The 13,402-nt window shown below is 46.8% G+C and overlaps 1 protein-coding gene across 2 annotated transcripts in view; it reads right to left on the bottom strand.

Annotated features, from left to right (window-relative positions):
* Positions 1-993: 993 nt before the first annotated feature.
* The window catches only part of SLC24A3 (solute carrier family 24 member 3), a 515,190-nt gene continuing 502,781 nt past the window's right edge, over positions 994-13,402 (bottom strand). For both annotated transcript variants that reach the window (XM_063088283.1, XM_063088282.1), the window contains 2 exons: positions 6,001-6,066; positions 994-2,801 (listed from right to left, as the gene is read on the bottom strand). In XM_063088283.1, the coding sequence (XP_062944353.1) occupies positions 2,652-2,801; positions 6,001-6,066 (216 nt within the window). In that variant the 3' untranslated portion in view covers positions 994-2,651. The remainder of the gene's footprint in view (positions 2,802-6,000; positions 6,067-13,402) is intronic.

Below are 13,402 nucleotides of genomic sequence, written 5' to 3'. Positions count from 1 at the left end.
GGCAACCATTATGCATAGAAACATGCAAATGCTACCTTGTCCCAGAATCTTCACGTTGAGAAATTTAGCATGGCGCTACGGTTTCTAAAAATTTCACAGAAAATGTGTTTTTTGAAAAAATCAAGCCTCTGATCAAATGTCTTTGCTTAAGACTAAAACTAGTGAAGACTAGTCTAACAAAATATTTAGTATAAAAGTAACTAATGTTTTGTAAGCACTAATCAGCATAATGAAAATACTCTGCCCTGTGTCCCAGGCATATTTGTAAAATGGACAGATATTGTAGTAAAACATTTTGAGATGTAAATACTCAAAACAAGCCTAAGTATCTAGTATTTTTTTCATCCCTCTTCCCCAGGAATATATATATTTTAAATAGTTAAGTAAAGTTGGTGCTGTGCTGTTCTGATTGTGTTGCATTTCATTTGCTAATTTCAGATCACGGTAATTATTTCTTGAGAGTCACATAGGATCAAAACAGGATTTATTAAACTATGTGTTAATCTCTTTAAGGAAAGAAGAGAAGCCTTAATTTTCACTATTAAAAACTGCTAAAATCAGAGAGGATGGAGAACTTGACCACTGCTGAATGAATACCATTATCATTACTGGAATGCTCTCCTCTTAAGTCCGTCATAAAGAACAAATTCCTAACACAATGTTACACTGCACTCTATGACAGGTAGAATTCTAGAGTTCTATGACAGGATGACAGGCCTCAAGTCTCTTCAAGATTTAGAGGGGACACATGAGTTGCCACTTCATTCTTTCCATCTGCCAGACACAAACTAGTTTGCCAGGTGAGTCAACCTAGGAACGGTAGGAGCGAAAACACCTGGTCACACATGACTATGATCATTTTACCTGCTGTGCATTCTCCTCAATGGAAAACAGACAACCCTCCAGGGGAGGAAGTAATGCACTCTGCTCGAGGAAGGGTATAGAACAGAGAAGTTTATTTTACACTATTCATCCAAGAAAACAATCGCCATAAACCAGTGCAAAATGTGCAACAGAATCATAAGTGTGTCTTAGCTCTGAGAGCCCAAATTGGTGATTTCCTCTCCTTTCCTCAGTCAGGCAGGTGCCCCATTGGCTCACATTGGCCTTGGTTTGCACCACAGACAGAAACATTCAACCAATTGGTAGCAGGTTTTTTTTACAATTCATACCAGGATGTGTACAAGGGATGGGGAAAACCATATGGAATGAATGATAAGTGATCAGTGCTTAAAGTAAATACAAGGGACAGCACAGGCAAGAATCCACAGATTCAATAAATACAAGTGTAATAAGCATGGGTGGGTCTCAACTCGGTGGAATTAATCTGCATAATAAGTCTGCATCATACAAAATCTAGCGGGGCTGCTGAGCAGTGATTGGCAAAAAAACGTTCACAATAACTTATGCCCTTGAATGAGTCTGCGTTTAACACGTTCTGTGGTTTCAAAGGTGTCAGTTCTCTGTGTTTTCTCCTTCCCTGGCCATCCCTCCAGGAGGGAAGGGGTGGGGCTGGGCCGACTGGGCAGAGGCGTCCTCTGAGGAAGGACGCTTGCCCAAAGCCAGCTGTCAGGGTCCAGTGTACTCGATACCAAGTGGCGAATCGGGGCTTAATTGACAATGTCTGTGCAAAGTGCGCTTCTCTCCAATGTCCAAGAAACCAGTGTCTCTAACTCCTGCACGGAAAACAGTGGTGGCCTCTGGGTCACTCCCTGTCACCCCAAATACCAAGCAACAAGAGCACATCTCAGGGACTCACATGTTGGGGAAGCTTCTGTCGTTGACTGCCTGGAGCCTAGCGGATGGATAGTTTGACCGGGCCCCCTTGTCAAAGGCCTCAGGCAGGCTAAAACTATTGCTTGAAAACTAGAAAGAACCTAGTGAGAAAGAGATGGTCATAATTGACATGGGAAAAGCTGTCTTCTTCCTCCAAAACAGCTCCCACTGTCACGCCCACAAGACTTTAGCGAGGTGTCCTTGGGTATAAAATAACAAGCATTTGTCCCCGGTGGCCTTGCTCGGCGCTGCCATAATAAGCACTGAATCCAGGCGTCCTCCAGCATGGCTGGGATTCAGTCCCAGGAGACGCGGCAGTACCACCTGTGGGTCTTCAACTAATCCAGAGCCCAGAGAAAGACGACACAAGGGCACCTCTTGATCTCTGGAAGAAAAGGAACAAAAGGGGGAGCCCCCCTCCCCAATAAAACAACCCCCCCAAACGCAGTAACCTTGGAATCACCTCAAAACAGAACAAAATCCCAAACACTCCCTGTGATCAGTGGAGCCTCTCTATGTCTTCAACAGTCTCAGGTCATAAATTAGGTTAGTCTTCCATCAAATAACTTAAAAAAGGAGGAGGGATTGTGATCAGTTTTGCCTGGCTTGGGCCAGTTAGCAGCCAGTTTTTCTAGAATCTCAGTCACTGTTCAGAAATGGAGCTTGAAAATTCACGTAGATGTTGGACGTCTTCACACGAGGTGGGGGAGCGAGGAATGGGCTGGGGACAGCCTGAGCACCAGGACAGGAGCGGAGGCTGTGGACAGCACAGGAGAGACGGCCGCCGTGACCCTGGGGCCCGCTGACTCGGGTGCGGCCGGGTCTCATATTGCACAGAAGGGAAGGACCTGGGCCTCTGCGGGTGGCCCAGCGGATCAGTGGTCCCCACACATGGGCAAGTTCACAAAGGTGAACACGTTGAACTCCGTCATGATGGAGAAGCACAGGAACACGCCGTACAGGAAAAGGCACCCGCAGCCCAGCTTCTTGTCCAGCTGCCATTTGTTCAGGTGAACGCCGAACACCTGCAACACACAGAGGGTCAGAGGGCACCGGAGGAGGCAGTGACGGCCGGAGGGCCTGGGTGATGCAGGGCAGGGGCTGCCGAGAGTAGACTTGGGCGGGGTGCTGATTCTCTCGGGCCTGCAGAACCCCTCTCTCAGACTGGAAGCAAAGAGCGTCAAAATCAAGAAGAGGGGAAGTGAGAGCCTGCTGGGTGTGGGAAAGTAACTTCAACAAGTAAAAACAATGGGACTCATACACAGAGCAGCCAGCACTTATCTCTGGGCCCCAACCTGGCCTTGTCATCTGTTCGGCCCTTCCTCACCTTGCCCCAGCAGACCCTGGCTCTCTCCTGAGGACACCACCTCCCTGCAGCCCTCTTCCCATTGCTGTGCCTGGGGACATCGTCCCCCTTGCCCCTCATGACCGTTTCCAACCTATTTTCCTTCTCTCCTGCCTCAAAGCACCGAGCTTGGAATCTAGCCTTCTGACTGTCACTCTCTATCCCTCCTGGCCATAGTCAACACTGCAACCCTGGTCACCAGTCACCCACTGTCACACCTGAGGCCCTTGCTGTGCTCTCTAGCCACATGTGGCTAGAAAAATTTAAGTTTCAGTGAAATCAGTGCCTCATTTGTAGCCACATTTCAAGTGCTCCATATCCACACACAGCCAGTGGCTTCTGTACAGCACAGGCACGGGCCATTTCATTGGGTCAAGTTCTAATGGACAGTGCTGAGGCTTAGGTCTTGCTATTACTCATGACAGAAACATTTGCATTGTCTTGCAAGCATCCTATATTCCGAGAGCAATCTCCTTTCTTTCCAGCTTATTCTACCCAGTACCCCAACTCCCACAGCTCTGCAAACCTCACAACCCACAGTTCACTGACACCATCACTGTGCCTCTAGGCTTCACCTACTTTGTATCCACCCCCACCCCCACCCCTGCTTCTTTCCTTATCCTGCTTTAATTCTATCTGGAATTGCTAGACTCACTCCCAGGCGGGGCATGAACCTCCATTTCCTGGCCTCTCTCTCGCTCAGGCTAAGCCCCAGCCCTTCAGTTCAAGCCAAATCTCCATCTAGGCCATGCTGTTAGGCCATGCTGTATCCACACAGATGACCAGTGACTCTGGATAGAAATGCCCAGCCACACTGACCACTGACCTTAAGTGGGTCATTATGCTTTACAGCAGGCATCCTGTATGTCCCTAGTCCCTTGTTTCTCTCTCTCCTGGATAGTTACTTCACACCCATCCTTTCTCCTCCAACCTCCAACACTCCCTTCTCCACCTTCACTCATTCCCAGGCCCCAGAGCTCACAGCATCCCTGGCCCCAACTCCTCTCACGGCCAACTCCTCCACGTGTACACAGATCCCGTCTCTCATCATGCTCAGGGACATGGTGCCAATGGCTTGACCCTACACCCCCCAATTATTCCAATTGGCATACAAGGATGCCATTGTCTCTCTTATCTTAAAAAAACCCCGCTTTTTCTGGATTTCCATCTCCCTCCTTTTTCACAGCCAGGTAACTTGAAAGAGTTGCAAATACCAGCTGTCTCATGTCTCTCCTTCCAGTCTCTGTTAGCTTCTTCAACCTGCCCCATCGCTCTACAAAACCACCCTCAAGAACACCAATGACTTTACGTTTCTAACTCTAATGGCCAACACTCAGGACTCATCTCACCCAACACAGCCGACCACTCTTCCACCTTGAGTCACCTTCTTCACGTGGCTCAGGATGCAACCCTCTCCTGGGCTTCCTTCTGCCTCTCCGAGCTGTGCCTTCCCTGCTTCCTTAGGTGTTTCACCCTCATCACCCTGACCTCTAATTGTTGGAGTGCACCAAGACTCATCAGATCCTGGGTCTCTTCTCTTTTCTGTCTAACTCACACCCGTGGTGAGCTCATTCAACTGCAGAGCTTTAAATACCATTTACATTCTGGTGTCTCTAGCTTTGGACATTTCTCCTGAACTCAGACTCATATTTCCAATGGCTTTCGTGACCTCTCCCCTTGGATGTCAAAGAGGCATTGCAAACTCAGAATGTTTGAAATTTCTTTTTCTCTCGAAACCTACTTCCTTTTCAACAACCCCATTCTGACAGCCTAGCTAGTGCTCATCCCAGTCTCCTGTAAACTGTACGACTATAGCACAGCCTAAGGAGGAGCACAGTAGCTATGAGAGTGCACTCTGAGGTCAGCTGACTTGCTCCTCTGTTCACTAGGTTAAGTGACAAAGACGAGTCACTCAACTTCTGCAGGTCTCAGTCGTTCATCTGTATAATGGCGCTAATATTAGTGACTACCTCATGGGGGTGTGGTGAGCTCCAAATAGGAAAATATATGCAAATCATTAAGCACAGTGTGTGACTATTACAAGTGTCATAACTCCAAGTTGCACCAGACCTGAAGAACTTTCTAAACCATGAAAGAATAGATTATGTAGATTTTAACTTTTGTGTAAGGCAGCACTATATTTGAATTGGTAAAATCTTGAGCTTTGATTTACGTCCTGATCCTGTAAATTACTTCTCTTGCTTCCTGCCTGCCCTTCTTGATTCCCCTTCTCTGGTATATGTACATTAACAACATACCAGGTGTAATTCAATGAGTATTTATTTGGAAAATTAAGGAAAAAGCAAATTGCATCTTGATGCTTATTAATGTGAAAACTCAACAGCATATTTGTATGTTAATGGATACTTCAGGTGTGTCAGTCCACGCATAGGTGTGAATTTGTTTCCACCAAACATATCAGTTGAGTTGGGAACATTAAATTATACAAATGGATATAATGGCCAAGATCATGGAGTGGCATAAAAGTGCACTGTCAGTAAAATACATTCTCATTCCCTGAGTATTATTCAAATCCATGGATTTATGGAGACATTAGTAACCTGGAACAATAAATTAACTGGAATCTCCTGTTCAATAGCTAATCTGGCAGAAAAAGTGGGGTCTCCTCTTTGCTTTTGATGAGATAGTTTGTGCCTGACATGAGGCAGGGCCAAGAGGAGGGCTGGCTCATTTCAGAAAGGGAGAAGGCACTCCAGTGGGTCGCTAGGATCCACTTTTAGAAGGAGTAGCCAGGAGATGGGACATCTGGAGGTGGATTATTTCCACTCACCAGGAGGCCAAGACCATCTGGCCTGCAAAGAACCCAAGAGAAGGCAAGGACATGCGAACCCAAGTATGGGGAGAGAGCTGCAACTTACTGTAACGAAGACGGAGGCCAGGAGCAAGCCCACAGAGTAGATCAGCCCCCTGCTATTCAGCCGAATCTGCAAGAAGGATTAAACAGAGTTAGGCTTCTGAAAAGGTGTCTGCTTAGCGCAGCACACTCAAGCAGCTCCGAGTAGCAGTGATTCCAAATCTCCCCTCTAGGAAGGAAAAGGAGAAGAAAGCCTTGTACTTTGGATGTATGCTTTCCTGGAAATCCAGGATTTGTCTTTGTCTGGTCCACTCTCAGCCCAATCCTGTCCTGACCTTCAACAGCAGTGCCCCAGCTAGACTGCCCACAGCCACTTGAACTCTGTCATGTGCTGCGTGAGTCTTGTTGTCCACACACTCCCTGTCGATCTGACCTCCAGGGAGCTTTCGCTTTCTCAAACTTACACTACTTTAAGGGTGAATTTCACGGCAGGGGTGATAGGAGGGCATAAGTAAACATTTCATCCCTTTTACATAAAGTGTCTATTGTCATTCATCTAATTTGATGGGAAAAAGAAGATGAAGGCTGCTGTGGTGAGCAAGCAGACGTAAAATTTTTTTACATTAGTAAAAGTAATTCTTTTACATTAGTAAAAGTAATTCTTTTACATTAGTAAAAGAAAGAGTAATTCTTTTACATTAGTAAAAGAATTTTGGGGGGTTTGTTTTTGACAGTGACACAACGGGGTTAATAATCAAACCTTAAAGAGAAAGGGAGAAACAATTTTTGGAGTTCTTATAGAACAGCAATGTTCAGTAGAAGTTTCTGCAAAGATGGAAATGTTCAATATCTGTGCTGTCCAGTATAGGAGTCATTAGGCACATTAGGCTGTTGAGCCCTTGAAATGTGGCTCATGCAACTGAGGAACAAAGTTTTAATCGTGTTATCTTTAACTTACATCTGCATTTAGAGAAGCCATGTGTGATTAGTGGCTATACCACTAGGCAGAGCAGGTAGAGAGTCTTGAGGTGTAAACTTGGCCAACAAAGATCATAGAGTTTCTCACATAGAGAACATGCATGCAGCTGCTGCCTTTGATGAAAGTCATGAGGCCAGCTTCCCTGGAATAGAAGGGGTGCCTTAGAGCAGTGGTTGGCGAAGGGTGTTCCTGGGGCCAGTAGCAGCAGCAAAACTTGGGAACTTGTTAGACATGCAGAATCTCAGGCCCCATCCAGACCTCCTGAATCAGAAACTTTGGGGCAGGACCCATCAATCTGTATTGTAACAAGCCTTCCAGGTGATTCTGATGCACAGGAAAGTTTAAGAACCACTGACTTAGAGAAAGTTCAAAGCCTAAACCCACGTCTTGTGATCTGCCAGGGTTCTGGGGATGGGACTTTGTCATTCGTCGTTCATAGGTTCTCCTGGAAACTCTTCGGTGCACCCAGGTTTGAGGAATGTAACCTCCAACTGACGCACACCTTCCTGCGGGGAGGGAAGGCTCACCTGAGCTCATGGGAAGGGAGAGCAAAGCTGGTTGATTTGTGCATTGTTTTCATTAGAGAACTAAGGGATGACTTATTAGTAGGCATGGTTTGGGGCCCTTCTGACAAGGCTCAAAGTTCACGGTACCTCTTGCTGTCATTTCACCAGTGCACCACTGCTGTGTATGGGAACATAGAGTTGTCTCCATAGGGGACTGTGTTAGGTTCATCTTCTGGTGGCAGCCAACTGTTTCTGTGGGGATCCGGTTACATGTCACTGAGCCATGTTTGGTCACAGAGGGAATGAGCTGGACTCCTTTCCCCACGACTCACAATCACTGCGAGTCAACTATCCACAGGTCCCCAGATGGGAAATGGTTCCCAATCACCAAGTCCCTTCCTTCCTAAGGATAAAGAAGGACTCAAGCAATGGGCTGACCTGGTTAATTCAGTGTGGAAAAATTGGGGATTCACCTATCCCAGTCAGGCAAGTAGCTTAGCTTCATGCAGATCCTCAAACTGGCTGTGGACAGACTTTCCTCCTTTCATCATTTGGGTTGGTGGAGAGAGGCCAGTACACAGGAGGGCATCACAAATGTGCTGTACTGAGAGAGATTCTCTCCCTCCAGACAGTCTGTCCACGCTGACTCTACGATAATCCCACGTGTACCCCGGCCAGTGCTGAGGGGGAGAGGTGGGCTCCTCAAAGCAAGACGGTGGCCCCTAAGCAGAGGGAGGAAGAGCCTGCTGTGGCTGTCCTCAGTCACACAGTCCCCAGGTCGACCCTGCAACTGTGAATAAACTCTGAGAAATCCTTTCACGCTCTTAATGTTCAACACCATACAGATTTTTCTAAGAACGGGGGCCACGTGTTTCTAGCCGAGCTTGCCCTGCCCTCTAGCCCCGGGCGGAATCCTTGTCAGCAGCAAGAATTGAGTGAGGTGATTTCTTGCCCCTAAGAAACCAAAAGCCAATGAGAGCAAAGCTCCAACCAAGCAGGAAAATTCTCTCTGGCTAAGCATTTTCAAAGTGAGTCATGTTAAACCAAAGGTTTTGAACTTCACAGTGCTGTGAAATTCCTAGTCTGGCTCCACAGAGGAAGGATGGCTCCCTCTTGTGTGGGGCTTCTGAGTGTTTTTCACTTTCTCACTTTTTTTGCTGCAGTCTCCCTTTGGTAATGGACCGTCACATGTACCCAGGGCTGTATTTTTGTTTTCTCATTGTTAATTAGAGACCTGGGCTCTCACAGCCTGTATTTATCCCTTGCTGTCTGACCCCCACACTTCCACACGACGTGATAGTCAGGAATGAGGGTTCCTTCAGTTGCCTTCTGGTCTAATCAAACATCTCCCAGACACTGGAGTCTATGAACAGTTTGGGGCAAGGGTCAGAAAGCTATGACCCGTGAGCCAGATCTGGCCCACCATCTGCTTTTGTAAATAAAATTTTACTGGAACTCAGCTCACTCATTTATGTATTGTCTATGGCTATTTTCACCCTGCAATGGCAGAGTTGAGTAGTTTTGACAGAGACTTTATGGCCCACAAAGCTTAAAATATTTGTCTCTGGCCCTTTACAGAAAGAGTTTGCCACCCCCTGGTTTAGGGCACGAACTCCAGACACAACATCCTGGGTTTTGAATCCCTGCTCAATCACTCACTTGCTGTTTAATTACGGATGAGTAACTTAACTTCCTTAAGCCTCAGTTTTCTGATGTGTAAAATGGGGATAATACAGTTTCTACCTTATGGGTGTTAATGAGAATTAGCCTACATTAAAACATCTGAATATCACCTGGTGTGTAATAAATTCTCAGTAAGTGTGGGCCATTATTCCCCACCCATCCAGCTGGCTACCTGGGCCACTCCCCTGGAATGGCAGCCCCCTGGTCAATGTCTCACTGGACTACACACACCTGGAGGGCTGGGGCCATGTCTGACTTTACCCTCTGCCTGGCACAGAGCGGGGCACAGACCACATGCTTAACATGCAACTGATGAATGAATAATGAATGCCCATGAGGTATCATTTTGAATGTGGTTTACAAAAAGGCAAGAGTTTCTGTGGGGAAGCGGAGACTGGTCAGAGAAAGGTTGGAAGCAGAGAGACCCGGGATGCTACTTCCCAGATAATATTCCAGAAGCAATGTGATCTCTGCTCAACATTCCTTACCTCTCTTCCCCACTTTATTTCTTATGAGCATGAATAGCTTTTTTTTTTTTTTAAAGCCCAACATGTTATAAAAGTTCCCAAGCATTCAGAAAAGTTAAAAGTATTATACCATTTTATTTTTTAATGAACTTCAAAGTAAACTGCAGATACCAGCACTCCCCTGCCCCCCACACTCTCGCCTGCATCTCATTAAGTAGAGTTCAGTTGTAGTTCATGGGTCTTTTATTTTCAGATGCAATTTTCATACGGTGAAATTGACAAATCGTAACCACCGTCTAATGGGTTCTGTGAAATGCACACACCCATGTAACCCAATCTCCCGCCATGACACGGAGCACACCCAGCATCCCAGAAAGTTCTCGTGTGCCTTCCCTGCCAGTCACACCTAGAGGAGATCACTGCTCTTGGTCTCTCCACCACAGGTTGGTTTAGCTTGTCCTAGAACTTCATGTAAACGGAATCCTACAGTGTGTACTCTTACATGAGCACTCTTTAACTCAGCATCATTTTTTGAAAACCAAGATTCCTTCATGGTTTTTATTGCTTCAACAGCCCATTTATTTTTACAACAGTATAAATATACCGCAGTGTGTTTAATTATTCTCCTGTTGATGGACATCTGGGCTGCTTCCAGTTTGGGGCTATAAGCAAGTACTGCTTTTATAATTCAAAAACAAAATGAAAAGAGGCCTATGATGGCTCTTCCCCCAAACAGGACAGCTACTGATGAGGTCATGAAGATAGCTGGGGACTGTGCCCAGGACCTGGTATCACCATCTCAAGTCCTAGCATCCGCTCTCTGTGGTCGGGCAGTAGGAACTGGAGCAATTTGCTTTCCCACCTTACACACTCCTGTCTCTCTTTTTAGGGGTCTTCAGTCTAGCCAGGTGGGGTCCTCAGCTCCTTCCCACCTTTACTCTGCTCATCTGCTCTCGGTCCCTTTGCCTCTTCCAAGTTCACTATCGCCCCTCTGGTGTTGATCACATCCTGCCCGCGCCTGGGCTGCATTTTTACCTCCCTAGCGAGTCCAACTGCTCCGAGGGCAGATGCCTGGGTATGGCACTCCGGCTAATGTCTGACATTACCTGTCGACATCGCCAATTGTAGCACTCTCATCTTGTTCATGACACCAATTGTCTAGCTCTTCGACCACACCAGCTGTCAGACTCTTTTACCTGCCGGTAATCCCGCACTGACTGGGCCGATTGTTGAGCTAGGGCTGGGTCTGGAGCTCTCAGACCCCTCAAGCCCGTTCACAGACTGGGTCATAAACCCTTTATATGCCAGACTGGGTCACCAGATCCCTTCACACAGGTCTATGAGCTAGGTAACCAGCCAAAAGGTCCTTGGAAGCCATAGGTTGGAGCATGACTGCGCTGGGCAGATGCCCGAGGCAGACGCCCACCTGCCTGCTTCACTAAACTCTCTCTCTCTCACAAACACACGAATAGCACCAAAACTAAAAAGATACATTGGCGCGCATATGCACTAACTGCACACACACACACACACACACACACACACACAATTTGCTTACAATGGATGTGCTAAACCACACCCAACCAGACCCGAGGCAAGGGCCCTGACCAAACAATTCTATTCTCCCAACACTGGGTCTTGAGTTTTTTCCGGTTCCAGCACTTGAAACACTTTAAACACTGTGTGTTTAAAGGAGCATCTGCTGGTGATGGTGAGCATGCCTGTGTGTGTGTGTGTGTGCACATGTTGGGGGAGGGGTGCAGTGAGACTGGGTGGCAAGGGGCAAGAGTGGAGAGTTGGATGGGGAGACAGACCATGTTGAGGGTTGACTTTAAGATGATCTTTGTAAGTAACAAAGTAAGAGGACATTGATTTTTTCAATTGAGGCATACTTTGCATACAGTAAAGTGCACAGATCTTAAGTGTACTTACGATTGGATAAGTTTCGGCAAATGCATGTACTTGTGTAACGCAACAAAAATATAAAACATTTCCATTATCCCAGTAAGTTTCCTTGAGGACAGCACATCTAAATCAACCACCTCCAAAACGAGTTTCTTGGGGCATGCTAGGCCACACAATAGATCCAAACTCTTCTCATTTCTGGGTTACCTTTGAAAAAGACTTTGAGCTCTAACCCTGCAGTGTTGAGCTAAATTGTCTCCCCGCTCCCTGCCTCACAGACGCAAAGCACATTAAGTGAAAATGCAGAAAATCTTCCTGGCAATGCTGATCTGAGAGCGTCTCAGATTGTTCAGTTTTGACATTTAACACTGTTTTTAGTTCTTGCCTGCAGAAGTATGCATTTTCATTCCACAATTCCCTCTTAGCAGTTGTTGCAGAGGAAACAGAAGGCTGGCTGCTTCCAAAGTCAACAGGAATTTAGCCCACGATGCATGTATATTTTTTGGCAGGGACGCACACAGAGACCCATTCATACGAAGTTGAGACCCATTCATATGAAGTTTCACGCATGCATGCAGTGCATAAAACAGTTCCCCGAATCCTACCACATCTGGGACCCAACACCCTCAGCCTGAAAGATTCTGAATTTTCGCATACTACAGTTTAAAATCTCTCTGTGGTCTGAGGTAAGCTGCACCCAGCCAACAAATTCTTTCGGGAAAAATACGAAGCCCCTGGATTTTTGCTAATTTATCTATAACTTGTAACATATGTTACACATCATTCTTCATTTTCTTATTTGCATAGTTTTAGCACTTATTTGGGTGTAGATTCCAAATGGATGTCCCTAGTCTTGGCTTTACATTGTATAATATCACTGGGGGGGAGTCTCTTTTCTTGCACAATTAAATGAGGAAAGGAAGTGGACAGGCCTACAGAAAAGCAATTTAATGACAGCTGGCACCCCTAAGTCCTCTCCTTTCCCAAGTGCTCTCACAAACACAATGTGCATTTCATGCCTGAGGCAACTCTGTGAGGTGAACAGAATGAGGTTTGCTCTTCCCACGTGGAGAGGGGAAAACTGAGGTTCAGGGAGGTTTAAGCACTGAGTCGGGGCTGTGAAACTTGTGAGAGGTCAAGTCTGCACTCAGAGCGGGGCTTCAGACTCTAAATTCTAGACTTTTCATTGCACCCTGCCAGGCATAGGGGAAAAGCCAGGAACCTTCTTTTCACCCGCTCAGAGCCCTCAGAAGTGGCATCTGGGCTTTTCCCGCCTGTCCTTTTTTTAAAGTCTGGAATGTGTTTGTAAGAACCACAGATACCAGTGCAGCAGATGCTGTTGGTACCCCACCCATGTCCCCCCACCTCCCTGATATTACATTTTGGGGGTGACAGCTGCCTCCCAACAGCCAAGACCTGCATCTGTCCCTGAGGGATTTTTCCTGAACTATGGAAGTGCCAAACAATTAACACCCAGGAAGCTGCCCTCCAACAACAACTCTCAGGAGCAGGTGGCATAAACACCCCAGCGCCTTTATCCCTCAGATGGGCACATTCTGAGCTGGGGGTTGAGCACCATTCCCCAGAGCTCCCCGTGGGGTCCAGCTCCAGGTGCCTGTGGTGGTAAGGGGCTTGCTAACACACCACTGCGGGCTGCCTCCCCTCCCGCCTCACTGCTCCACTCTCCCACTGGAGTTTCCCACCCCTCCTGAATAAACTCCTCGCCCTGAATCCTTGTCTCAGGATTAAAGGGTTTCTGGGGGACTTAAATTGTGATAAACAGAGACTGAATCAGCTCTCCGGACTTAGATACTGAATTCAGAGACCGAATTACCCTTCCACAGTAGGATCTGTAAGGACCCTTCCTTCCTCCAGACATTGTCTCATTTTCCTAACACAGCACCTGAAATCCTGCCTTCATCATGA

This window comes from Cynocephalus volans, chromosome 1, assembly GCF_027409185.1.
Source record: "Cynocephalus volans isolate mCynVol1 chromosome 1, mCynVol1.pri, whole genome shotgun sequence".
Classification (NCBI taxonomy): domain Eukaryota; kingdom Metazoa; phylum Chordata; class Mammalia; order Dermoptera; family Cynocephalidae; genus Cynocephalus; species Cynocephalus volans.
Note: the sequence above shows the minus strand (reverse complement) of the source record. Positions and strands in the feature narration are given on the sequence as shown.